The sequence below is a fragment of the Neovison vison genome, chromosome X, assembly GCF_020171115.1.
Source record: "Neovison vison isolate M4711 chromosome X, ASM_NN_V1, whole genome shotgun sequence".
Taxonomy (NCBI): Eukaryota; Metazoa; Chordata; class Mammalia; order Carnivora; family Mustelidae; genus Neogale; species Neogale vison.
Window position 1 is genome coordinate 119,910,588 of NC_058105.1, and position 27,759 is coordinate 119,938,346.

The window sequence follows — 27,759 nt, forward strand, 5'->3', positions numbered from 1 at the left end:
CGAGATGACTTGGCTCGGGACCGGGCCGCGGCGGTGGGGGGCGGGCCTGGCCCGCAGGTAGCGGTTCCCCCAAGCGGGGCGTGGCAGCGCGGCCTTGGCCGTGCGCAGGTATCGGCCCAGGTGTCTGCTCAGGTAGCCTCCCATGTTGGCGGTGCGGCGGCGTCGGGGCCTCGGAGGGCGAAATACGGCTTCCGCAAGGGCTCCGGGTGTCTGCGGACGCGGAACACGCCGGGCTGGGGCGACCGTTGAAATCGCGACGCACGGGCGGCACGCGGGGTGTCACGCGGAGAACCTTCTGGACAGGGGCCCTGCACGAGCCAGGCCCGGGCCCCGCGGACGGGGAAGATGCCCCGGGCACGCCTGCTGCTGAGGACCGGGGACCCTCCAGATCACACTGCATGTCCCTGGCGCGTGGCTCTAGGCACAGGGGCCGCGAGGGCTGCTTTGGCGTTTGTACCGGACACTTAGCGGGAGAAAATGTAGTCCTTTCTATCGGGTCCTGAAAACTACAGAAAACCGGCAGAATGGCACTCTCCTTTGTTATTGTAAAAATGCACTTGAATGTTCTTTTAAAGGAAGAGGAATTGTGATGTAGTGATTGTAGTACTTAGGTTTAAGGTCTGTTGAAGTTGGTGTGAATCGTCTGTTTGTGAAAACTTCCCTGCAACGTCCATGCAAAAATGCACCTACTGGGTTGTTCCCCATGGTGCGATATGAGATAGAAAGTAGAAGCTAGTGATGAACAGGCAACAGATCTGAGAGGTGCATGGCTCAGTGGTGAGGATATATACTCAATATAATTTAATGAAGAAGCACCGGAAGTTTTTTCCCCTTTTTTTCTTATTAGTTTCAGAGGTAGAGTTCAGTGATTGATCAGGTGCACATAACACCCAGTGCTCATTACATCAATTGACCTACTTCATGCCCATCCCCCAGTTAGCGCCCTCCCCCCGCAACCTCCCCTCCAGGAACTGTGTTTGTTTCCTCCAATTTAAAAGTCTCTTATGGGGCGCCTGGGTGGCTCAGTGGGTTAAGGCGCTGCCTTCGGCTCAGGTCATGATCTCGGGGTCCTGGGATCGAGTCCCACATCGGGCTCTCTGCTCAGCGGGGAGCCTGCTTCCTCCTTTCTCTCTCCCTGCCTCTCTGCCTACTTGTGATCTCTCTCAGTCAAATAAATAAATAAAATCTTTGAAAAAAAAAATAAAAGTCTCTTATGGTTTGTCTTCCTCTCTGATTTCATTTTACTTTATTTTTCCCTCCTTTCCTTTACGTTCCTGTATTGTTCTTTAAGTTCCACATTTGTGAAATCATATGATAACTGTCTTTCTCTGATTGACTTATTTTTCTTAGCATAATGCCCTCTAGTTCCATCCACGTCCTTGCAAGTGGTATCATTCTTTTTGATGGCCGAGTAATATTCCATGATGCATGCGTGTGTTTGTATACACACACACATCTTCCTTATCCATTCATCTGGTGGACACCCGTCTTCCTTCTATATTTTGGCTGTTGTGGACATTGCTGCTATAAGCATTGGGGTTCAGGCGTCCCTTCAGATCACTATAAGCACCCAATATTTTCTGAAGTCAGTGACTTCGGCTCAGACTATCATCTCAGGGTCCTGGGGTCGAGCCCTGCATTGGGCTCTCTGCTCAGCAGGGAGGGGCTTCTTTACCCTCTCTCTCTGCCTGCCTCTCTGCCTACTTGTGATCTCTATGTCAAATAAATAAATAAAATCTTAAAAAAAAAAAGATACCAAATGTTTCAGGAAGCAGGGGTGTGGTTAACTGGCGGGTGCAGGGCAATGAGCTGACATTAAATTTTTTGGCAAATTCATTATGGAATGATCTCCAGGTAGATGATATTTTTTATTTATTTTTATTTTTTAAATAAAGATTTTATTTAGTTATTTCACAGAGATCACGAGTAAGCAGAGAGGCAGGCAGAGAGAGAGGAGGGAGCAGGCTCCCTGCTGAGCAGAGAGCCTGATGTGGAGCTTGATCCCAGAACCCCGGGATCGTGACTTGAGCTGAAGCCAGAGGCTTTAACCCACTGAGCCACCCAGGCGCCCCTGGGTAGATGATTTTTAAAAGAGAAATTCCTAAGATAGAAATTTCTTCGTAAGAGATTTTTCATGGTAGAAAATAACTCTTCCTATATACCTAACGTATCTCTTCAGGTGGTCACAGCTTGAAACTGGACAGCCTAATGCCACTGTGTATGGATTTCTTATAACGTATTTTTCTTTCGAATGTCTACGGAATTTCCTACATCTTATCCTCAGCATAACCAAGTGGATGTCATTCTGCTTTGTAGGTAAAGAATCCTCCAATAAATCTTCTGCTGGTGAGCTATAGGCAGTAATAAATGCATCACCCCTACGCTTTTACTGGTAAACCAATGTGTTGATTTATTCAAAGCTGTTTTCACATTGAAGATGTTTCTTTTCACATACTAGGTGGTAAAGGACTTCATGTATTAGTTGGTGTTAGAGATCAGCACATATTAGTTAGTGCTCAAGCAGAGGTGAGCTTGCACCAGACATCAGAGACTGTATGGAGACAGTTCTGGTTGTTAACTTGTTGGGGGTCTTCTGGCATCCAGTGTGTTGAGGCCAAGGACATTGCTAAACATCCTACGATACACGAACAGGCCCCCCACAATGTAACAAGTGACATATTTTTTGAGACACATAAAATTTATGGGGAATAAACAATTCGTGGAAAATTACAATTTAAGAATTTACATTGAAGGTGTCTTTATCTTTCTATTTAATACCATGGTATGAATTTTATTTCAAATAGTGTTTTGTGTCCCTTAGGAATATCTGACAGTTTTCTAACATTTTACGTTCATTCCAAGGTATTTTAGTTTATTAGTTTCCATTATAAGTAGGGTTCTTTCTTCCATTCTATCTTGTGATTTAAATATGCCAAAGGAATTGATATCTAGAAATTAGTATGGTACTCCACTAATGTTTCTCTCATTTTTTTAAACAACCTAACAAGATTCTTTCTTTTTTTTTAAAGATTTTATGTATTTAAGAGAGAGAGAGGGAGAGAATGAGAAGGGGGAGGGTCAGAGGGAGATGCAGACTCCCTGCCGAGTAATGCGGAACACGATCCCGGGACTCCAGGATCATGACCTGAGCCAAAGGCAGGTGCTTAATCAACTGAGCCACCCAGGCACCCCAATATTTCTCTTATTTATCTTCTTTTGTCTACTGACTACTACCAGAAGTTAGCCAATTTAGTATTTAATATGCTAATTAATTAGTAGCTATCCTTTCCATACTAGTCATACTCGTTATTTCTGAACCATGATTGGTCAGTCTACTTTACCAATTTAGATAATTCTCATTTCATTTGCTTTATTAAAAAATTCTACAAAAACGGGGTGAATGGGTGGCTTAGTCAGTTAAGCATCTGCCTTTGGCTCAGGTCATAATCTCAGGGTCCTGGGATGGAGCCCCACATCAGGCTCTCTGCTTGGTGGGGAGCCTGCTTCTCCCTCTCCTCTCCTGCTGCTCCCCCTGGTGATGCTGTATGTCAAATAAATAAAATATTTTAAAAAAAATTTTACAAAAAAATACATTATGAATTTTGTCAATACATTTTAGGAATGCATGAAAATGAAAACACGAGCTTTTCCTTTATCTTTGCTAATGGGCTGAAGTCTATTAATCAGAACTACATCATTCCTCCCATCCAAGTACTAACCAGGCCCGACCCTGCTTAGCTTCGGAGATTAGATGAGATTGGGCGCGTTCAGGGTGGTATGGCTGCAGACTAATCATAACTGTGTCATTCCTAATACTGAATGATCCCTACATTATTAGAAAAAATCCTATGTGATGTACTGGTAGATTCAGGTATTTTATTTAGCTTTCCTTATTTCTAAATATTCTTGAGAGATACTACTTTTGGGGCTTAGTGTTTATTTGGGGGTGGGTGTCCAATCTTTGGTGGGTTTTGGTTTCACTGTTATCTTGGTTTCATAAAAAAGAACTTAGAAGCTTTTGTCTTTGGAAAAAATTTTTAATCAATAAAATTTCAAAGCAAACAAGTGAAAGCAATTATTATTACAGTTTAGTTCATTTATGAATTAAACGTTCTGTGTGTTGACATAGTAACCACCACTTAACCTTTCATTTCTAAATGCAAAGCAAATACCGAAACTTCAAAGTCAAAACTTCTGACTTAGAATAAAATTTCTGTGTAGACATTGTTGGGCTCTGTCCTTACCTTGAAATTCCACATAAGTATCTCTTAAGAAAATTAAGGCTTTTTACACAAATACAGAGAACAAACTCTGTATGACAGTTGGCAGAGGAAAGGGGAATATTGCGGAGGGGGTGGATTAGAAGGAGAAAATGGGTGAAGGGGAGTAGGAGGTACAAGGCTTCCAGTACTGAAATTAGTAAGTCATGGGGATGAAAGGTAAAAAGCACAGGGAAAACTGTCAGTGGGTTTGTACCAGACTTGTATGGTCCAGTGACAGATGGGAACTACGCTTGTAAGCACAGCATAACATACCGGGTTGTCAAATCGCCATGTTGTACACATGCAACTAATGTAACACTACGTATCAACAGTACTTCAATAATAAATAAATATCAAACTGGTTCGAACACATCCATTTCCAGCCTTCTTTTTTTCCATTTAAAGATCTTAATTTTTATAGCAATTCTATACCATGCATATATAGCAAAATACACATTACTGTCAAAAATGAAAGCAAAAAGCTTATGTTCTTCTAGGTCTTAACGCCTGTCTCTGGTTAATTTGAAGTATCTCCAAATTGATGTCCAAACTGAGAAAAGATGTTAGCACATCTCAATAAACATGTATTAGCATTACGAGATCTTAACAACTGATGCCAAAGTTGGAGCCCAGCCTTGCTTTAAAGGGGCAAGCTAGCGTGTCCTCAGAAAGAAATGTGGAAAGAATATACCTGATCGTGATCAACCTCTACGGGCTGCTTCTTAATGATCCAGGTGACGGACTCGGAGAGTGGGGGGGTAGTCAGGGACCCCGAGTAGGTCCAGTAATCTGGGCAGGCAGGCATCAGGCAGGAAGGATCAAATGACCCAAATTCCACAAGGGTGTCCTGGCCAAGAGAAGAGGTCACCAAGTCATCATTTCATGGTGAAAATCACTCAGGAATCAGAGGACGGGGTGATGAGTCTAGGGGAGTCTAGGGACCAGCAGCGGTCTGGAGGAATTCTGGGCACTTTAGGACAGAATCACGCCCCTGCCTTGTTCCAGTCATTAACTAGGTAGTTCTGCTCCTCCTCCCCGGGAACAGGACCGGGCGCGGCGCACTGCCTCCCTCCGTTCTGGTGACTTGACTGCAGTGCTGTCTCTCAACTCTTTGGGAGGCATCGGGCAGTGAGTGGCGGGTGCATGAACAAGGAGACTTCCCCTTTTCAAGAGAACCCGACAGAATTCTCCTTTCTAAAACGCAATGCAAATTTGGGGGAGTCAAGTTCCTGGACTAAAAGGGGAGACAGAGAGAGGGAAGGAAGAGGGAGATGGACAGGGAGGGAGAGGGAAGGAGGCAGTGGAGAGAGAGACTGAGGTGGGGATGAGCGGTGGGGAGGGGCGGGGGGGGAGAGAGAGAGAGAGAGAGAGAGAGAGAGAGAAGTGGACCTCCAGGGAACGGCCTGGAGGAACGGCCAGTTAGTCTGGGGCCTGGACAAAGGTGTCCATTCTGAAGGATGTGGCTAATTGTTCTGTACAGCCGGCCACGCCACGTTTCTGTCCAACTCTTCTCTCTGCTCCCCGCCTGCGGGACGGGAGGTTGAATCAGCAGGACTGCTCTGGCTGTGTCCACGGGGACTCAGAAGGAGCACAGGAGGGGACAGCACTGGGTTCCCGACTCCCTGAGGGCTAGGGCAGGGCAGCAAAACCAAAGCGGTGAGCAGGCACCCCCAGAATCCCTTCCGGCCCCTGCAAGGTGCCCCAGGGCCGGGCGCGTTCTCAACACACGCGTGTTAAGGGGCGAGTGCTCTTCCGGGGCAAGTCGCAAAGTGCCCTGTGAGTGTCTCCACTCGAGATTACACGGAACAGGCATTTCAAGTGACTTGGGGAAAAAAATTACCTTATGCTTAACTGACGGCACAGTATCCACGAATTTCTGCAGCTCTTCATGGTGTGCAGCTAACAAACAATAAATGAGAACATATTTTAAAAATGAGATGTTACTCTACTATTGTTATAGAATGTGTATCAGACAATTGGTGATGACCTAAAAACAATCTACGGTACTGACACTGCACTTAAACGGACAACTTAGGATGTTATAGATTATAAACATCACTGAATGAAAACACATACAAAACAAACAGGCAGGTGGTTTGTGGACAAGCTCAAGCCCACAGCGTGCAGGGAAAGGTGCCCCTGCTCCGTCAGCCTCGCCCTCCCCCACGGCCCCCTACCCTCCCTGCTGCTCGGCTTCCAGGGCCGCTGGCGGCTGAAGCTCTCCCAGCCAGTCAGGGCATGCTAGGCCCAGCTCTCAGAGCACGCCCGCGTCCTCAAGGGCTCATTCCCGGAGCCTCAGTGTAATAACCACCCGTTCCAATTCGTGTTTGATGCTTTGACATCTGAGGCTTCCTGGCACTGGGGGGGCTGCCCCTCCCAGGGCGAGGTAATTCCAAGAGAGAACAAACAACTGGGAGAGCGTCCTCGTAGGGAAACCAACCAATTCAGAGCCCGAGCAGCAACTTCATCAGCACTGATGTGCCCGATCACGGACCCGTGCCCCACCCGCCCCAGGACCAGGGGGCAGACAACCAGGGGACAGCCTCTCTATGCTGCCTTGTGTACTCCTTCCCCCAGGACCACAACTGGCTCTCAGCCACCATTCCCCCTCTTCCCTCTGCCTCCTGGCCTTCCCTGGCGCTTCCCCATGTGGCCCTGCCTTTCAGCTTTAGGGACGGTAGGATACAATTCTTGCATGACACTCATTCCCATGTCTGTCCGTCTTACTGTACCTGATGAAAACAAATCTGGGGCGCCCAGGAAACACTCTACCTCCAGCCCTTGCAGGAGGCCGGCACCTGCTGAAGTCTCCAGGAGCTCAGAGGCCTTGCACAGAGTGTGGTCTGCTGATTTTCCATCAGTTCTCCAGCAGTCAGCTGTGTGACCTGGCAAAAGCAGTGAACTTCAGGGAGCTTCACTTCCTCTGGAAAATAGAGATGACAGTATCGTCATCAAAGACCTCTGGGGAAGATAAACGAAGCACTTAGCAAATAGTCACAGAGCACTCATAAATATTGCTTCCTTTCCGGATCACTTCCCATAGCTGTTTGCTTTATCTTTTTATGCCATTCTGAATGTATTCACTGATCTCACCTTTTAACCATTATTTGCCTTTATCCTTTTATAACAGTGCCAACAAACAGAAATGTAATGCAAATCACAATGGTAATTTTCAAGTCTGTAGGAGCCACACTTAAAAGTCTTTTTTTTTTTTTTAAAGATTTTATTTATTTGACAGAGAGAGATCACAAGTAGGCAGAGAGGCAGGCAGAGAGAGAGGAAGGGAAGCAGGCTCCCTGCTGAGCAGAGAGCCCGATGCGGGACTCGATCCCGGACTCGATCCCAGGACCCTGAGATCATGACCTGAGCCGAAGGCAGCGGCTTAACCCACTGAGCCACCCAGGCGCCCTTAAAAGTCTTAAAAATCCATTTCTTCAATTGTATTAGCCACATTTCAAGTGCTTAAAAGTCACACCAGCCTTATATATACTATATTGGACAACACCATTTTATACCATTTGAAATATAGTTGTAACAATCTTGTCTTATAAGCATGGCTTATCTTACCAGTGTATTGATCCCAATATTCTTTTTTTTTTTAAAAAGATTTTATTTATCTGACAGACAGAGATGACCTAGAGAGAGAGAGGAGAAAGCAGACTCCCTGCTGAGCAGAGAGCCCGATGTGGGGCTCGATCCCATGACCCTGGGATCATGACCTGAGCAGAAGACAGAGGCTTTAACCCACTGAGCCACCCAGGAGCCCTGATCCCAATATTCTTAAATAACAGTATCATAATGTTCGATCTTTCCATTCTAGAATACATTTAAAGTTGGTAAGTTTTTTTTTTTTTTTTTAAAAACCTTTATAAGATATTCTTATCATAGGGGCGCCTGGGTGGCTCAGTTGGTTAAGTGTTCCAACTCTTGATTTTGGCTCAGGTCATGATCTCAGGGTTCTGACACCGAGCCCTGTGCTGGGCTCCGCGCTCAGTGTGTAACCTGCTTGTTCCTCTCCCTCTGTTCCTACCCCTGCTTGTGCTCTCTCTCTCAAATAAATAAAATCTTAAAAAAAATTGCTATCATAGCTAAACTATCTTCCTCCAGCTGCTGTATCCTCAAAGCTTTGAAACTTGATTGCATTATGATGCACTAAGTGCAGCCGAAACACTATAAAAAGGATTAATGCCCGACCCTATAGGATTGCTCCAAAAAAAATCTCTTGCCTTATTCAACCTACAGTATTTAAACATGTTTCTTCACGTAAAATAAAGCCAGTGGGAAAAGCATATGATGAGCTGATGCAAAATGAGACAGAAACAAAGAGGAAGGTTTAATGCAGAAGCAACAATTAATATTAGTTTGAAATAAAAAATTTGATGAGAAGAAGTTTTTATTAGGAAAGTGGATAATATTTCAGTGAGGGATCAATATTTGCTCACTCCCATCTTGATTTGCAGGAAATACTAAAATCCGAATCCACTGGCATCAAAAGTAGCAAAGATGCTTATCTTGAGAGAAGCAGATTCTCCTTATGGAAATTAAACAGGAACTGACACAATTCTTCTTTGATGGATAACCACTCAACACATGTTTCTATTTTTAATGTAACATTTAAAATCAAATAGGGGAAAAGTTATAAATATTTATTTATTTATTTCCTTATGTGCTTTCTGTATTTCCCCAAAAGTATTCCTCATCCATCATTCATGACCTTTCTGGCATCACCATCCCCCCAGCCTCCCAAGTGAGAGGACCCAAGGATGTGGTTAACGTTGCTTTCTCCTCACTTGATGAGTCCCATCTCCAAGTCCTATTGCTTTTGTACATAGCAAGATGGAGTCACTCACGTCAAGCAGGGGCCCGTGTCAAGCAGTGAAACAGGCAGTTAAGCATACTGCAACCACCAGAGGTCACCGAGACCAGCACCAACTGATGATACCCCAGACCTCCTAACAAGCAGAGGCACAGAAATCTGCAGAGGCCTAGGACTGGTTTGATCCCTTCAGAAAGAAAAGACTTTTGCAGCCAACAGTCAGATGCCTCAGACAAGACCTGTGGCTGTCTGACCACTTACAAAAGGCCCCTGTTGCCGCACACGGTGCCCGATGGATCTCCGAACAGAACAGAGATCCTCTGGGGGCTTGAAGAGAAGCGGTGAGTGCCGAGCACTGACTCGGGCTGGACAGCCCATTGCTGCCTTCTCTCACCTCCCTCCACAGCCTAACTCCGAGTTTGGTTCCCTCACTTCCTGCCCCCCTGGGTTATCTTCTTTGTTGTGTGGCTCATCTTCTGTCCTGCTCTGTGTGAAAGGTGAGAAGCCAAGTTCACCATGTGGGGAAATGTCACTGAGTTTGGAATCCTGAACCTGCTTTGTAATTATGTTAACCTTGCTTAGGACTGGACAGGGCTGACACTGTGGACACAATTCGTGTGTGTGCCTTCACAGTGTGTTCACGACACTTTTATTTTAGAAATGCTTTTGAAAAATGTGCTTTCTCCCTACTTCAATTCTTACAGCCTTCATGTGAGCTCCCACCATCTCACACTTGGATTAATATGACCTTATGGACCTACACTACTGACTGGGTTAATCTCAAAAAATAAAGCAACTGAACTAAATGAAATCCTGCTGTGTCACGGTGTCATGTAAAACTAACGGGTACTGATGAACCTGCCTTCCATCTCCCCTCCGAAGCATCAGTGATCATCATTCTTCCTGTCTCTCCCCAAAATGCAATCTGCATTCTGGCCACTTTGTTTTTGGCCATTTTCTGAACATCTGCTTTTGCACATGATTTTCCGTCCATCTCCAATGCCCTTCTAATCCTCTTGGAAAACTCCGACTCATCCTTCAATAGCCAAGATAAATGTCCCCTGATAAAGGAATTTTCAACTTTAAATATTTGTGGGTCCTGCTCCTGGGCTCTCAGGGAAGCTCTGCTTTAGCATTTACCAAGGTCAAAATGACTCAGCCAATACCTCACAGCATGTGCTATATGTGCTTTGTTCAAGAAAATAACCAAAAAGGTACATTCTGAACACAAAAGATAACAGAAAGTAAGAAACTTCCTTGGTTCTCAAGAGGTTAAAATCATATAGCTCTGCATATACTGGAAACCTAAGATAAGGGCTGCAAATTCCTGAAAAGTTCTTTGTCTAATAATTTGTAACTTTTTAAAAATGTTGCAACCATATATATTTACATGTATATAAAATGTATCTAACCCTACCTCAAATGATCCTTTACTGGAAGTACTCTGGAGACTGTGTACCTTGGGCAGCTGTCCTCACTTGGGCTTGAATAAAACTCTCTTCCTTCCCCCCCCCCCAAAAGAAATTCTAAAAGGTCTGTTCATTTTGAATTGATACCCCTCCTTGCTGAAATCATCAGACTTCTCTGAGCAGTCTACATCATCCCCTCCTCTGTGGTCCCACAGCACTTTCAGAAACCCCTTCTCAAATTACACTTGCTTTATACTTCTAATTTCATGCATGCATCTCGCACTAGACTTTGAATGCTGGGAGGTCAAGAATCTAGTTAGTATTCCTGGCACTTAGTGCAAGGCCTGGCACATGGCGGGCACTCGGTAAATACAGAATGAATAAATCAGTCACTGGTTGACAAAATACATACACGTTACTCGGTGACTAAAAACAATAAAAATGTCTTTTTCTTGCCTGACTATCCTTTGCTCTGCACTGCAATCTTATCATATAAAATCTGGATAAACTGTATTACTATTTAATACAGAAGCTCTTTGTAATGTCAACAAGCAGAGGAAGGTTAGCACTCATTCAACACATGGAGAACAAATTTCAAATAAAAGTAATTCAAATGAACAATCAATACATATACAGTTTCAAACAAAAGTAAATTCAAATACGTAACTTTAAATAAAATTTCAAATACAGAATCTATACATAGATACATATCGATTTTTTAAAAGATTTTATTATTATTTATTTGTCAGTGAGAAAAAGAGCACAAGCAGGGAGAGATGCAGGCAGAGGGAGAAGCAGGCTCCCCGCTGAGCAAGGAGCCGATGTGGGACTCCATCCCAGGACCTTGGGATCATGACCTGAGCTGAAGGCAGACACCTGAACCACCCAGGTGTCCCGATACATATCTATTAATAGGAAATACCACGTATACCAGAAGGAAACATACACGAAAATGAAAGGGACATGGTTCATATACTCAAAAACCTCTAATGATGATGCAGCAATTCCACGGGGGTTATGTACCAACGGGAAACACCACGGCAGATATATGGACAATGTTCACAGCCGCATTATTCACAACAGCCAAAAGGTGGCTGCAACCAGTGCCCACAGACAGGTGAACGGATAAACAAAATATGGTCTGTCCATATAAGGGAGTATCATTCCGTCTCACAAAGAAGGAAATTTGGCCATCTGCTACAGTATGGCTGAGTCCTGCTGACATTATGCTCAGTGAAATCAGCCAGTCATAAAAAGACAAATACTGTGTAATTCCACTTATATGAAGTACCCAGTAGGCCAGTTCACAGACAGAAGGTAAAATGGTCATAGCCAGGAGCTGAGAGAAAGGGAAAATGGGCATTTACTGTTTAAGTGGCACAGTTTCAGTTTTGCAAAGGGAGAGTAATGGATCGAATGGGAGCGTGGGTCGCACAGTAGGGTGACTGGACCGATTACCGAACTGTATACTTACAGATGGTTAAGATGACAAATTTCGTGTAACATGTACATTACCACATTAAAAAAAGAAAAGCTCAGTGCAGTGAGTCCCACGCCACTGCTCAAAGAGGAGGCAGCGTGCTGTGGCCTGTGCTACACCAGGCTGTCCCTTTAATGCCGGACAAGACCCCAGGTCGGGCTCTCACCTGACTTATCTGTAGAATCTTCAAATTCCACCAGGAAAGAGTACCCGTTATTCCAGACGTGGAGGCAGGTGGTCGGGTCGTAAGAGATGGTGAGCGGTTTTAAGCCAGGATCATAGACGCTGTCCCTCCAGCGGATGTTGATGGGCGACTGGCGCTCGCCCCCCGGGACCAGGTCCACGGTCTCCCACAGCGGGTGCACTAGGAGAAAGCACAGCGGGGCCATCGTGAGGACGTGCGCTCTCTGGGATCACACACCGGGCTAGTTCAGGGCTGCGATGTGCGAGGGGACGCAATCCGTCTCAGGGAGGAGGCACTCAGGGCTCAGGGGCCACACGGAAGCAGGGGACAGAGGCCGCTCAGAGAGCGCCTGGCGCGGGAGCCGCCAGCCTGCTGCTCTGGCAGCCAGGAGCGCTCAGTCCTCCCTCTGCTCTCACCTGAACCAAGCGCTGCCCGGGCTCCTGAGGACAGGAAGACGCGGGCAGACCAGCACCATGCGGAAGGAGGCTGTTCTCCAATGCGTTTCTTTTCCTTATTGATCATTTTCTGAGCCCCAACCACCGACCAGGTTCACATACAAATACAAATTAATGAAACTTTCTTTCCAACAAAGGCCAGAGGGAGAGAGGAGGGAGAAGTTTTGGAAAGCAAATGTTCACCAGAGTGATGAGGGAACAGAAGGCCAGCTAAGGACAAAGCACAGGGGACACCCTGCAACACCCCCCCACCCCCCGTGGGACACGTGGGCCATTCTTCCAGGAAGCTCCCAACTGTCTTGATGTTAATGCCTTGCTACAGGGAAAAACAACCTGAACTTGACAATGGCAAGGCCTCCAGCATCCTGTGAGCCTTTAGCATATGAAAGTTCTTTGGAAAACCTCCCTTTCCCTTACCTCCCTCAACTCCCAAGTATATAACCAACCACCCCTCACAACCCTGGGGCAGCAGCTCCTCCTGTCCACGGGTCCTGTCTCAGTACTTTTAATAAAACCACCCTTCTGCACCAAAGACGTTCAAGAACTCTTTCTTGGTTGTCAGCTCCGGACCTAACCCCACCAACCTCACCTATATTCCAAAACCACATCAAAACATACTTCATAGAAGTTTTTTTTTTTTTTTTAAATAGAAACCTAAGTTCTTAATTGCTTGTCTAGTAGAAATAAAGGTGTGTGTGGCATGAGTCAATTATTTAGCTCATAGTTTTGAAGATTTCTGGATTATTTATACAATGCAACATTACAGGCTTCCAACTGAGGTGAGGGGAACACTCTAGGGTTTTGGAAAAATGAAGGAAGGTACCGATGAATTTGGGGAGGAAAAGGAGTCACTATTTCTTAGTTGGAGATAGGCTAACCTTACGAATAACACTCCCAGTCATTTCACCAGTAACAAAAAATGGGGCTTTGGCGGGGAAGGGGAAAAGCAGAGAATTAGAATCTGGGACAAGCAAGCTATAGCAAAACCATAGACAAGTGCAGAGAACGAAGGAGAGGAATGCTCTTTTACAGAGGAAAGGAGGAAGCCCAGAAGGCTTTTAGAAACACAAAGTCCACAGAGTAACCTGGGAGCTGGAACTATAGTGGCTTCTCACTGCCCAGGTTGTGGCTCTGGCTGGGGCAGAAGGGAAGTGCTCCCTCCTCGTGCTGAAATAGTAAAGGTGCAGCGGAAGGAGTATCCACGTGCAAAATCCATTTCTTCCTGTTGAGTTTGCAACTGACGAGGAGCGCTCCCACTCCATTCCAGAATTAGGTGTGCGTGCACAACCTGCCCCACACAGACGCCGCCCACCACCGACACGGATTTCCCACGAAGAATCAAGCACCGGGTGTTCTGGTAAGTCTCTGAGAAATCGCGGTGGACTTCCTGTAACACTGACAGCTGCTGAGACATCACGCAAGATGGACGGAACGGCATGCGTGACTCGGGGTGCTCCAGTCCTCTGCCCCTTAGAAGCACCCCAGATGGGTAGAACCAGAGCAACTGGGACAGAAGAAACATTTATTGAAATGGATCATTACCAATGATCCTCTGAGCCTCACCCCACCATGAAGAGTGAGAGTAAGGATCTGAGAAAATGATAAGGCAGCTCCTATTCAGTCAACCCACTCTGTAGAGCAGGTTCACAGAGACACCTTTTTTCTTTTTTAAAGATTTTATTTATTCATTTGACAGAGAGAAAAAGTGAAAGAGCAGGGAAGTGGGAGAGGGATCGGAGGCTTCCTGCTAATAAGCAGGAAGCAGGAAGGGGACTCAATCCCAGGACCCCAGGATGGAAACAAAGGCAGTCGCTTAACAACTGAGCTACCCAGGTGCTCCAAGGCACCTTTTTTCATTAATAAACAAACAAACAAACAAACAAACAAACCAGAAACTTGCCTCTGGATGACCTTTACAAAGGAGACATTTGTTTTGCTTGTGTAGCTGCTAAAATCTGTAAATCAAAAATCCGAGCCTTATGGGTTTGTTTTGGTAGTGGTGGTTGTTTTTTGGGGGGCTGGGGTGGGATAAAAATGAGATAGAGGGCTCTCCTGTGAGTAGACCACTGGTTCTCAACGAAAGGACAGATGCGGCCCCTAGAAGACATTTGGCAATGTCTAGAGGCATTTTTTGGTTTTCACAACTGGAAAAGAATGCTACTGACATCTAGTGGATAGAGGCCAGACATGCAGCTAAACATTTTAATGCACAGAACTATGACGACACCCCCAAATGCAAATGAACTTGAGAAACCATGGTCTCTGCAAACTCAAGGTATTCTCCCCACCTCCCTCTGTCTCTTTCTCTTTTTTTTCTTATTATAAAACAGTACCATCTTCTCTCTGGAGAGATCCAAACCCAGTGTTTTTCTTGATTTTCTTAGTATAAAATAACTTATGCCTTTGAGAACAAAATTTTGTTTCAGAAACCTAAAAGAGAAATGCATTTGCCTGGCACAATATTTTAATATAATAATCTAATTAGAATGCAAATCAGAAAGCATCTTGTAGGGGTGCTGACAATACTGACTTCCATCTTGGGTCCTCCACCTTGTTTGCTGACCTGTCTTGGGGTTATATGTTACGGGCCCCTTAGAGATTAATATCCATACCTCAGAAATGCCAGCCAAGGCCAGGATGTTTGAGGTTTGCTTTGGCTTCCCATGAATCCATTAGAGATAACACACAGTCTCTCTCCTCTCCTGACACACAGCTGGTGCCACAACGTCTGGTAAATGTTAGCTGCCCATGAGGTGCGTGCAAACCCTTTGAAATGCACGTGAACACTCAGAACTCACAAGCGTGCCCCACAAGAGTCCCCTCACTCTATAAAATCTGCGGACCTAGGTTCAGAATTTGCAAATAGCAGCTGTGCCCCTTCTGGATCATCAGTCACCTGCCTGATACCTTGCAGTAAGTTAACTCTGAATAAAACTGGGTATATAAACTGTACGGAGTGCCCTGTTCTGGTTTCTAGTCTTGAAGTGCCTTCCAGTTTGGGGGAAGCTTTACTATTCTCTTCCCACCTTCTAATACAAGTCAACAGTCCTGATTCGGTTGTAAGGATGCCTGGCACAAGGACACCTTGCAACACCTTCCCGTCTCAGATACTCAGACTGTGGCTGAGGGTTTGAGGATTCACATCCTTCAAAACCAACTCAAGGACGTCTCCCGTAAAGACTAGGCAAGAAGGAAACTAACAAGCAGATCCCCAAGACGATCCCTCTTTTCACCTTGACTGACTCGTCCCCCACACTCCATTCAGGAAATGCCCAGAATGTACCCTCACCCATGCCAACACTAGTCCAAGAAAACCGGACCTATTCCCTCCTTGCTCTTTTGTGACCTTAACGCTCCTATCAATGTATGCCCTTTGGTTCACAACTTCAGCTGCTAGGTTTCCTTTCCCCCACCACTTGCTCCTCTGGGAACCCAGATCAGGCCCCCACCAAGTTATTTTAAGACATAAACACTAGTTTGTTTCCATGCTGACAAAGAAAAGATTTTTCTTCTTTATGGAAAAAAAGAAGGTAAGAAGCTATGTGCATGCCAAGTTCACTTGTTTTCCACTGCAGAGCAGCTGTGCTCTCAAAGCAAGAGAGAGGATCCTGCACAGACCATAAAAGCAATCTGCTTATTTAGCATTTTTATCCAGCCCAACCCTTCTCCCCATTCAAAAAAAAAAAAAAAAAAAAGAAAAAGAAAAAGAAAGAAAAAAGATACACAATAGCGATCTAGATAGACCTCATAAACGCACAGAACCTGTCTTTTAAGGTGACCACACAAGTGAAGCCAGCTTTCTCCAACGGTTTGTTCTGCAAGATAAACGTTGTGAGTCAAGAGTCACATTTTTGCTCTTTCCTTCTGTGGGTACCAAGGGCAGGTCACCCCAAAATGCGCCACTTCGGGTTATTATTTCGCATTAAAATTACTTAAGAAATAGCCAGTATAAGAACATTTGGAATCCCCTTTGCATCCAGAAAGCCGGAAATAAATCTCCCACGTGAAAGGTCCCCTTCCCGCACCAGGAGGTACCGAGACAACCGTATCACCAGAGATAGGAAATTCAGAGCCAAGAAGCTTGCATAGGTAACCCTTGTTCCTTTTACTAATTTGCTACTCCAGCCCAAACTCTGTTGAGAATTCCTTACTAACTGAAGATCCTGAATAATACGTTTTCTTTGTCCTGCCAATTCCCCACGGAGTGCTTGTTTCTTCGTCTAAACAGTAAAAATGCTGCCTGCCTGCTTTGGTCATTTCTTTGGATGACAGTTTTATTATTGGGCCTCCACATGCATGTAATTAAACTTTTGGAGTTTTTCTTTACTCTTGTCGCTCTGTCTCATGTCAGTTTAATTCTTAGACCAGTTAGAACTTCGAAGAGTGAAAGAAAAATTTTTCTCTCCAACACTCTCACCTTCCCCCTCCACGTTAACAAAACACAGATTGAAATGTTCTGGAACTTTGCTCCCACTTTTCCTCAAAATAGGAAGGGGATTAAGTGTTCTGATTAATATAGTGCTTTCATTCTCAGGTTCTTCTCATAGGGGGAAAGTGAAATGAACAGAAAGAGGGATTTTTACCCAACACCGTTGCGGCGAGCAGAGCCACACTGCCGTTAGGAAGGGGTCACTTCTACGCTGCGCACTCGCAACAAAATCCCTGTAGATTCCACAGCGACAACGTGCTCGGTTCTGGTTCCTATTTACAGGACTAGACCTGGTGTTGACTTATTTCGTGTTTGTACCACCCTATGTCTCCAGCCTCAGGGGGTCCCTCTTTCAACCCTTGAATCATAGAAAGCACCTTCCAACCTTAGCCCCTCGCTTCCTGCTCCTCCTCCAAACTCAATTTCCCCTCACTCCGCTCAGGGCTGGCTCCTACATGGCTTGTCACCTCTTCAGCAAGAGTGTCACCTCCTCACCTTTCTGAGTACCCTCTTATTATATGACGAACCCTCTTTTTTAAAAAATCCTAACATTCTGATCTTTCTTCTTCAAAACATTTATTACACAGGTGTAATCATCATTTGCATGTGTGCTTAATGATCTGCCTCTCCCAGTGTTGTACAAACCCCAAGATGATCTGGGGCTCTTAATCAATGCCTGTTTACTGGACATATAAGATAGAGAGACTGGAAGGTTCCAGTCTTCCATTTTTATTCCTCTTACCTTATGGATCATGTTATATTTTCTGTAAGGATCTTTCAGGCTTCTCTCTTTCTCACCTTGCCCGTGACCAGCAGCCCAGTTCAGGCCCCTACACCCTGGACTTCATACCACGCGTCTTGATCTCAATACCCTTTACTATGTTTTGCCATTCACCAGTTCTCCTAAATCACCACTCATCACGCTGTTCCTGTGTTAAAAGTCTGTATGCCATTGGCTTAATCTGGGTCTAATACCAAGGCTTTCCTATTAGGAACCCACCTCAGCTACCTAAATTTCCTTTTTCTTCAATCTTCCCAAACTCTGGTCTTACCACGCTATTCCCCTTGGTCATTCCAAGAGAGATATGCCACGAATATCTATAACACCCACGGGGCTTTGAAAACTTAATACCAAATAAAGAATGTCAACTACCTCAATACTCCTCACAGGTAAAATATATATTCCCTGTACAGAATTTCATAAACGAACAAATTTATTTTTCCTTCAGTTTTATGGAGATATAACTGACATACTATTTGTTCTTTTTTTTAAAATTAATTTTATTTATTTGACAGATAGAGATCACAAGTAGGGAGAGAGGAGGAAGCAGGCTCCCTGCTGAGCAGAGTCCAATGCGGGGGCTCCATCCCAGGACCCTGGGATCATGACCTGAGCTGAAGGCAGAGGCTTTGACCCACTGAGCCACCCAGGCACCCCCTATTTGTTCTTTTTTAACGTGGTTGTTGGAAAACACAGACTTGCCTATATGGCTCTTATTGGTGGCTCACGTTATTTATCCACTGGACATTATTCTTCTACATCCTCATTGGCTTTTTCTCCCGTGCCTTGCCCTCTTCCTGTCCTTTCTCTCGATATGCGATTTCCTCATCGAACTGAAGAGCATCTTAGTAGGCCTAGAGCTGAGCACAGTGAAAGGATACACAGGACAGCCCCCCCCCCATATGAACTGTTAAGGATGATCACAGAATGACCAAATGCAGAGCACGAGGGCTGTAAGACACAGACACAGACACACACACACACACACACACACACACACGGAGTTATTAGCCCCAGGAGACTAGAGGCCACAGTTCCCGGGTTTTTTGTTAGCTCCTTGTTGCTGCTGACACCTCCGAAGCTATTCATACAATTCTAGGGGCTCTCTATCAGCCTACAGTTTCTCAAGGTTATTTGAATGTTAATGACTCGGTCTGACCCATCCTGAATCTATATTACTTTGGGATTACCAGAATTCTTGGGAAGACACTGCAAAATAAACTTTTTAATACTAATGTTCTTGAGGATTTTCGTCCTTCAAAATTAATTGGAGAAATAACAGAACAACTTTCTAACACATTTCAGTTATAATACAGACCAGTCCTGTCAAATCGAATTTTCTCAGATGATGGAGATTTTCAATATGGTAAGCACTAGCAACATGTGCCCATAAAATTATAATAAACTGACATTTATGTGAAAATACCCACATGGGTCCAGTGGCTAGATTTTATACAATGCCACTCTATTCCATGCTGTCCTAAAAGAAAAATGTTTCTTTTCCTTTAAAAACTAGGGAGATTGTTAGGATTATCATTGGAATAACAACAAATCTGTACTACTTGATTTTATTAAATTAAAAATTAACATGATTAAGTTTATTTTCTTCTGCCCTAAAATCTCTGCCTAATATATATTTTTTTCATGTGACGATTAAGCTAAATTTCACTAGACGATACACTAAGCGAAACTGATTTCATTTGCGCCTTGGGTAACAGACGCACGACTGTCAACATTTACCGTCTGCTACGCAGATAACAGCAAACAGCCACCTGAGCGGACAGACAATGCTTCCCCGGGAGGCGGGGAGCGGAGACTGAGGGGAGGCACAGAGCACAGACAGGCTCTAGGGAGATGCCGCTTTCGGAATCGGCCATATCTTCCCACTTCCTCTACTCCCCATCCTCCTTAACCCCATCTGAACAATGTCCAAGCATCTGAGGGAGGCACTGAGCCTGTGACGATGATAAAGACCGTGACGGCGATAAGCCTAGCGCCAGAAGGACCTGCCAGCACCGTCCTCGCCGAGTGGCAGGCACGAGCGAAGGACTTTCTAGGTTATCTTTTCTAACCCTCAAAGGTCCTGGGTTGTTCTGGGTCACGACTACACAATGGGCCTTCTGCTGGGGTAGTAAGTTGCCAGACGCCATGCGATGCGTACTGTCTTTACTGTGTACTGTCTTGACAACCGATCAGCAGGAGGTCTGGGATTTAGCAACAGGAAATGCTCAGTAGCTCAGGACAGCAGAGACCATAAATTCTCCCCAGCGAAAAAAACATGCCAAAAGCCAGATCAAATCACCGCTGTTACCTCTTTTCCTTAGTAACTTAGGAACATTTTGTCTGATGTGGGAAGTGAATCAAGGGAAGCCCCCACATCCCCAAGCTATGACTCTCTGGATTTGTCAATACTGAAAGAAGCAAACTATCTTGAAGACATTAGCTTATTGAATTTTATACCTTTACATGTCATTTTTAAGTAAAAACGAACCAAAAAAAAATCAAGGAAAACTACCACACTCACACACAATTTCAGTAACTAGGCAAGTATGACTATTTTTTTTTTCCCAATTTAAGCTTCAGACCCCAAAATGCAAATATTGAGAATAAGCCACCAGAGTAGGACGTGGATCTGCTGGTAGGCAGCCACATCCAGCAACTAGAAACTCAGGACTCCAGCCAGTTTACTCTGAGAACACAATGTCGGAAGAAGGAAAATAAACTTAAAATGAAAATATATTTACGAAGCAGTCTTAGGACAATGAATTTAGCTCGATTAGCATTACTAACCAATTCCTTTCTTACAGGGTCAAAGAGAGGAAACCAAAGGAGGAAAAGTTAAGAAACCGGAATTTTGAAGGAAGCCAACATTTAAAACTCTGCGTTACTTCGTGGAGAAAAGTGGGAAATATATAAATTATTCCTAGCCATTTCACTGAACTTTAAACTCCTCTTTCCACTAACACATACATTATTCTCCTCCTATCATTTTGTTGGTTCTTTACTAGGATTATTTTGTTCCTCAGGGATATTCAGAATGTCATTCAACACCTACAGTGCGCACTCTACCCACAACAACATAGAATGACCCCCCCCCCCATGGCAGCAGTGCCTCGCTGGACAATTGCTGCACTGTAGGGACGGGGCAGGGAACTGGTACTTCAGGAGGGGAACGAGATGCAAAAGCGTTCAGGAAAGACCACTGGCTGCCTCGTTCCATATGCTGCGTCTACAGCAGCGCCCATACTGCTAAGCTGGTCGAAGAGAATGAACCCTACAATTTGTGACTTGAGAGAGAACATTCCAGAGTGTGAAGCTACTGACCTGCTTACAAACATTAACATGCAACTTCCAGAACGTTAAGATTCATAGAAATAACTGGCCGTCTGTGGATCAACGTCGGTAAGTAAGAAGACCATCGATAACAAAAACGATTCAGAATTGGTTCCAGAGTATTTGAAACTGGGACACTGCTCTTAACTTATTTATGTATAACACCACTTTAATTTTTTAATTTAATTTTAATGTTAAAATTAGTCAAGAAAAGGTCTTTCCAAACCTTATTATGGAAATCATTTCACAACATATATGCATACCAAATCAGCTCATTGCACACCTTCGACCTACATGACGTCAGGTGGCAAGTCTATGTCAACAAACCCGGGGAAAAAAGAATTTTCCACGTTTATTTTAGAAGAGAAACAGAAACCGGTAGTTATTCTCACGGTTCTGAAGGCACACAGTCCCACTCTGCAATGCCACTGGCACCACACAGGTAAACACAGGACACACGTGACTGTCATATCGCACCAAGTCTCTCGCGCACACTATTTTTAAACACGTATTTATCTGAGAGAGAGACCACGGGCCAGCAGGGCCGGCAGAGGCGGGGAGGGAGGAAGGGCAGAGGGAGAGAGACTCTCAAGCAGACTCCAAGCTGAGTGTGGAGCTGACGCGGGGCTCGATCTCACGACCCCGAGACCACGACCTGAGCCGACACCAAGAGTCGGCCACTTCAGCGACTGCGCCCCCCCAGATGCCCCCACCTCTTGCTCTCCATAAGGCGGCAGTGTACTCACGGGCTCGGTTCCGGCTTTTGTATGTGCAGGTGTAGAGGCTGCAGGGCCTCGCTGGCACGAACCTGGGGGTCTGGAATCTTCTCCACAGTGACTTGCATGGAGAGGCTTGAAGAACGACCCTCAGGCTACTCATCACCACCATGTTTAGCCTGGAATCCGGACCGGGCCCCGGATGACTTGCAGGAACCGGATAACCTAGAAGCAGGAGGACAGAGGAGGCGAAGCTGTGAGCCACGGAGACTGACCGTCGGGTGGAAAGCTCCAAGCGGGACAACCGCACGCAGACGATGCGTCCACAGGGCAGGGCTGGGGCTGGGGCTGGGGGGGGCGGAGGGGGAATGACTCAATACTTGATCCACTCCTCTTCCTCAAATTCACTGGTCACTCCAGGACAGACTCTTCTGCTGTGATGTCCAGTTCCCACTCCTGCCTGCACACCAGCCCCACAGCCTTTGGTTCTTCCCACTCCCCAAGCGCCCCCTGGTCTCAGGGCTTGTGCAGATGCTCCTCCTTCCCTGGACCCCTCCTCCTCCTCCCCCTGTGCCTGGTGAATGCCTCCCCTCCCCTTGGGTCTTCCTCTCCAGCATCCCTTCCTAGAAGCCTCCCCTGCCCCTGCGCTCACCACTAACTGGGAGAGCCCAGCGCCCTCTTCACCCCGCTCAGGGCGCCTCCTGCAGCCCCACACCTGATCCAGAAGGTACTTGATGACGCCCCCTCCCCAGCCACCCAGCCCCGCGGCGCTTGGACCCTGTCTGTCTCTGTCACAGCTGCATCTCTCAGGGACATGCTGCCTGGCCCGTGACGGCGGCTCGGTGACCTGGGCACACTTCCCTGGTGACGGAGATGAGGATCCCGATTTCCAGAACTCCAGACTGGGAAGCGAGTCTTCCAGAACTCTAACTTCCAGCCCGTTCCTGCTCCATATGAAAGGCTCTTCCTAGATGCCTCCCCCACCCAGTTGTGGGATCCTTCACACTTCGAAACACTTTTCAGTGCTTGCCATTGCAGACGAGGGCCTCATACCCCTCCCTGTAAGATCTGGAGGCCCCTAAAGCATTGCCAGATCTGAAAGAGGACCAAACCCAAAGACAAATCTAAGCTAGTGTCACAGGGATGGGAATTCTGCCAGTAAATGTTTGCATTTCAACGTTCATTGTCATTTCCTTTGTTCTGGGAATGATGTTGGGTGCTGCCATGCAAAGAAGAACAAGGCACGAACTCTAACTTGCAGGCAGGCCATTAGTTTCTCCCTTTTGAAGCCTCTGGAAATGCACATCATATGGCAAGGGAAATCATCCAGGACTCCTCAGAGTCTGCCTTTGGCCTATCAGAGGCCATTCAACTGTCTGGCAGTGGTGGCCGGGGAAGGAAAGGGGCCCAAAGTCACAAAAGAGAAACTGAGGGGCACTGAAGACACATGTCACTTACGTACTGGAACTTTATTTCCAATTTCCAATTTAATTTAATTTTTTTTAAAGACTTTGCTCATTTGACAGATCCACAGCAAGACAGGGAACATAAGCAGGGGATGTGGGAGAGGGAGAAGCAGGCTTCCCACTGAGCAGGGAGCCTGATACAGGGCTTGATACCAGAATCCTGGGACCATGACCCAAGCCAAAGGCAGACACTTAATGACTGAGCTACCCAGGCACCCCTGGAACTTTGTTCCTGTATACCATCTTTCTGAGAAGAGCATAAGATACAAAAAAAGCACATTATGATCCCCAGCAATGCTGAGCAAGAAGGCAAATGTTCGGGGCATCTGGGTGGCTCAAGGGGTTTTAAGCCTCTGTCTTTGGCTCAGGTCATGATCCCAGGGTCCTGGGATCGAGCCCTGCCATCAGGCTCTCTGGTCAGTGGGGAAACTGCTCCCCCCACCGACCTCTCTCTGCCTGCCTCTGCCTACTTGTGATCTCTGTCAAATAAATAAAATCTTAAAAACAAAAAGGGAAATGTTCACTTTACCCTCTCCTCTTCACTTACCTCACTACTACCTGACTGTAAAATAGATCTTCCCCACCGTATTGCTACCTCATACATGCCAACTCTGAGGAAGAAGAAAGAATGCCACACCCAACGGAAAGTAGAGGAAAAAAAAACCACCCCTGAGCTGTGTCCACTGAAAGCAGGAAGCAGCTACTTCCCATTACTGCCCTGGAAGGAACAAATGAGGGCTCCAGGAGGAACTCTTTATAACCAGCAACACCCCACGTGTCAGGACAAGCACTGCAAAGTGAACTGTGGCAAGAGTTCCCTGTGGCAAGAACTGGCCTCTCAGCCCGGTGCCAGGCACTCTGTTGTATGCATCACTTTGCCGGTGAACACACTCAAGGCAGGGAGTGAAAATGCACGGTGTGTTAACAAGCTTGGACTGCTGGACCAAAATACCACAAACCGAGTGGCTTCAACAATAGACTTATTTTCCACTGTTTTAGGGGTTGGAAGCCGAAAACCAACATTCCGGCTAGTTGGTTCCTGGTGAGAAGCCACTTCGTAGCTCGTATACAGCTATCTTCTCACTAAGCCTTCACAGGATGGACAGACAGCAAGCTCTGGACTCTCCCTTTTCTTATAAGGACACTAATCCTATCCTGGAGTGGCAACCTCATGACTTAATCAAACCCTAATTACTTCACAAAGGCTCCATCTCTTAATACCATCCCACTGGATGTTAGGACTTCAACATATGGGTGGGGGTAGGGAGAGCAGAAACATTCAGTCCACAATACAAGGGGACCAGTGGGAAGTGCCTGGCCTCCAGGCCTAAATCCCTACGTGAGGTCTTAGGGCCAGTGTATCAGTTTGTAATAAAGAACCACAACCTGCATGGCTTAAACAACAGCAATTTATTGTCTCATAGTCCCAGAGGCTGGAAGTCCGAGATCAAGGTGCCAGTATGGTTGGTTCCTTGTGAGGGCTGTTGAGGGAGAATGTGTGCCAGGCCTCTCTACCTGGGATGGTTAATTTTATGTCAATCTCCCCAACAGATCCATGTGACACATCTGAAGCATGGAGCCAGGTGGGGATTTGAGATTGATTTGAAGAATACCGATTTCCAAGAGACTGGAAGACCCTCAGGTATTATTCCATAAACACAGGACGGTTTCTGATGACCCCATGAGCACAGCACAGGAGGGAACGGAGTGCGCAGAGTGGAGCTAGGAAGGTCAGTGACAAGGACGTTCCTTCAACCATCCTTCATTCAGTCCATCATTCTTTTATCCTTTCCTTCATCAGGACAGCAATCAAACATCTATTAAATGCCAGACATTGTTCTAGGATCATTGGGGAGGATAAAACCAAGTCCCTACCCTCGTGGAACTTACATTCTACTGGGGAAAACAAACAATAAACAGCAGTGTAATATGTAAGTCAGTTGTACTGACAATCACATTATAATATACTCAGTGAAAAATAGAGCAGAATAAGGTAAATTTGGAGTGCTACCAGGAAAGAGGCGTTGCGTTTAAAATCAGTTGCAAATCAGTTGCTCAAAGGAGGCCTTACGGAGAAGGTGAGATTTGAGCAAAAGACTGAAGGAAATGAACGAATTAGAAATAGGGCTGTCAGGAGGAAGGGTACTCTAGGAAGAGGGAATTGCCTGTGCAAAGACCCTGAGGTGGGAGCGTGTCTGGCACACACGAGGGGAAAGTAAGGAGGCAGGATGGTAGGAATAGAGTGCACTAGGAGGAGGGTATTAGGAGAGAAGGTGGAGAGGTCATGGATGCCAGATCATGTAGATTTCTAGGCCATAGGCCACTGTAAAGGTTTTTTTCTCCAACTCAGGGTTTCTCAACCATGACATACTACCATTCGACCAGGTAACTGTTTGGGGCTGTCTATACGTTGTAGGATGTTTAGCAGCATCCCTGGTCTCTACCCATTAGATGCCAATGGCACCCTCCTCCAACTGGGACAACCAAAAATGTCTCCAGATGCCACAGATGTCCCTGGGAAAGGGGAATCACCTCTGATTGAAAACCACTGCTCTAAGCGAAATCAGGACACAATGGAGTTTTGGCAGCACAGGAGGGACACCATCTGATTTATATTTTTGAAAGATCCCTCAGGCTGCCCTACTGGAAATCAACTGGGAAAGGAAGCAAGAAAGCAGCAGGGAGCTCCCTCAGGATAATCCAGGGGCTTGGAACAAAACACGTCATGGCAGAAGTGGTAAGAAGTGGTTTGGCATTGGCTCTATCTTGGAGAATGCCTGTAAGACGTGAAAGAAAGAAGTAAAGGATGGCTAGAAGATTCTTGGCCTAGTCAACTGAAGGATGGAGCTGCTGTGAACTGAGATGAGGACCGCACTGTGCAGCCAGGTTCTGGGTCAGATTTGGGCACGAGAGTCTGAAATGAAATTCCCGTAACCCAAGTGAGACGATATGAAGCTCTGAACCAAAGGGTGACAGTAGTGATGCACCAATGTTCTTCGTATTCAAGAGATTGCCATTTTGGTAAAAAAACATAGGATTTGGCACTCAACTGGAGGAGGGAGAAGGGAAGTAGTTGTTGAAGAAGATCCCGTGATTTTATGGCTGGATGATGCTGGTGATAGAATGAGGATGAATGCCTGAAGAGAGAAACAAGCTGGCAAAAGGAACAGGCAGGAAAGGAAGACAGAGTCTTCCTGCTAATCCTATGGATTTGAGGTACAAGGGGAGAGTGAGAGAAAAAGTCTAGCAGAGAGTTTCCAGGGTAACTATGGTGCTCAGCAAAGGTCATGAGGCTAGAGAGATTTTTGTTTCCAAAATATTCAAGAATAGTGCAGCTCTTTACCAAGACCCAGAAGGGAGGGTGGGTGTGGTGAACTCTGGTTCACTCTAAACTCCAAAGCAAGCTAAGAACAATGACAGTTCTCAGGGATGTGCAGGGGCAGGTTATGGGTAGGGTCCGGGCAGCTCCTCTTACCAGAGATACCAGACTTCTCTCCTCCATATTCCAGAAGACTTTTCAGTAGAGAGGAGATGGCCAGATTCACAGTAAGGGACGAAAGGAAAACAGAAAGTACTGTGACTTTCAGGGACTGACAGAAAATTAATTCCACCCAAATTTAGGTGTACACATCTTTGTCATCCTTTGGTATTTTTCAAGCCTTCTCAGCAAAAATAAACGAGAAGGATCTGCAGTGATAATAACAAGCTTCTGGCAGCTTCCAAACGGTAGCTTTTAACTCACCACAAAGAATCAGAGCCACCAAAACGCTCGTGTTTTGCGGGTTTTTTCCCCTCCAGATCTGGGGTAGAGCACAAATGAAAAAGGAGACAACTTAGTAGAGAAAACTCAGATACATGAGTTTTGCTACTCATGTATCAGAGCTATGCTGCTGAGCCCCTGCTCTCTGGGGGTGGTTATGAATCTGTCCATAGCTTTTGGCATGGTCGGCAGGGGGAAGAGCAACAATGCAGATCTGAGTCTCAGCCTGCTACGCCTCGGTTTCTGGAACTGCAATTTCCCCACCTCCTAAAGTCTCTGAGACAGCTATTCTATCGTTACATGGGCAAACCCCTAAAGAAATGTAGCTGTCTCATGACCCTCAAAGTGAAGTCACAGGGTTAGAAAAGAGAAAAAGCGATTCCCTGCCTCCTTTTCTCCGTTCTACAGAAAAGCCCGGCAGGGACGGCGGCCAGTCTCGCGGAACCGACAGCGTGTCCCAGCTCCACGTGGGCTACGCGCACCCGCTACTCTTCATGCTCCAGGCGCCGCCCGACCTTACCCGAACGTTTCCCTGAACGCGGACCCTTCCACTCTGTACCGAGGAGAAACTCATGCGCGCGGCCATTTTGGTTACGTCCCATTACGTCTCGCCGCCTTTCACGCCGGGTACGTCATCTCGCTTAATCACGTCACGTCCCCTTGGCCCC

The 27,759-nt window shown here is 46.0% G+C and overlaps 1 protein-coding gene across 3 annotated transcripts; it reads right to left on the reverse strand.

Annotated features, from left to right (window-relative positions):
- Positions 1-111: 111 nt before the first annotated feature.
- On the reverse strand, positions 112-27,759 carry LOC122897103 (carbonic anhydrase 5B, mitochondrial-like). 3 transcript variants are annotated; one of them, XM_044235260.1, is made up of 7 exons: positions 27,612-27,759; positions 21,896-22,090; positions 12,134-12,331; positions 7,035-7,185; positions 6,103-6,161; positions 4,954-5,109; positions 112-506 (listed from the first exon to the last, which is right to left on the reverse strand). In XM_044235260.1, the coding sequence occupies exons 1-5, from the start codon at positions 27,691-27,693 to the stop codon at positions 6,149-6,151; spliced, it is 639 nt and encodes a 212-aa protein (XP_044091195.1). In that variant the 5' UTR covers positions 27,694-27,759; the 3' UTR covers positions 112-506; positions 4,954-5,109; positions 6,103-6,148. The 3 variants fall into 3 exon arrangements, with proteins under 3 accessions (XP_044091195.1, XP_044091196.1, XP_044091194.1); XM_044235261.1 differs by lacking the exon at positions 112-506 and adding an exon at positions 4,011-4,812 and having other exon boundaries at positions 6,995-7,185; positions 27,612-27,753; XM_044235259.1 differs by lacking the exon at positions 112-506 and adding an exon at positions 4,012-4,812.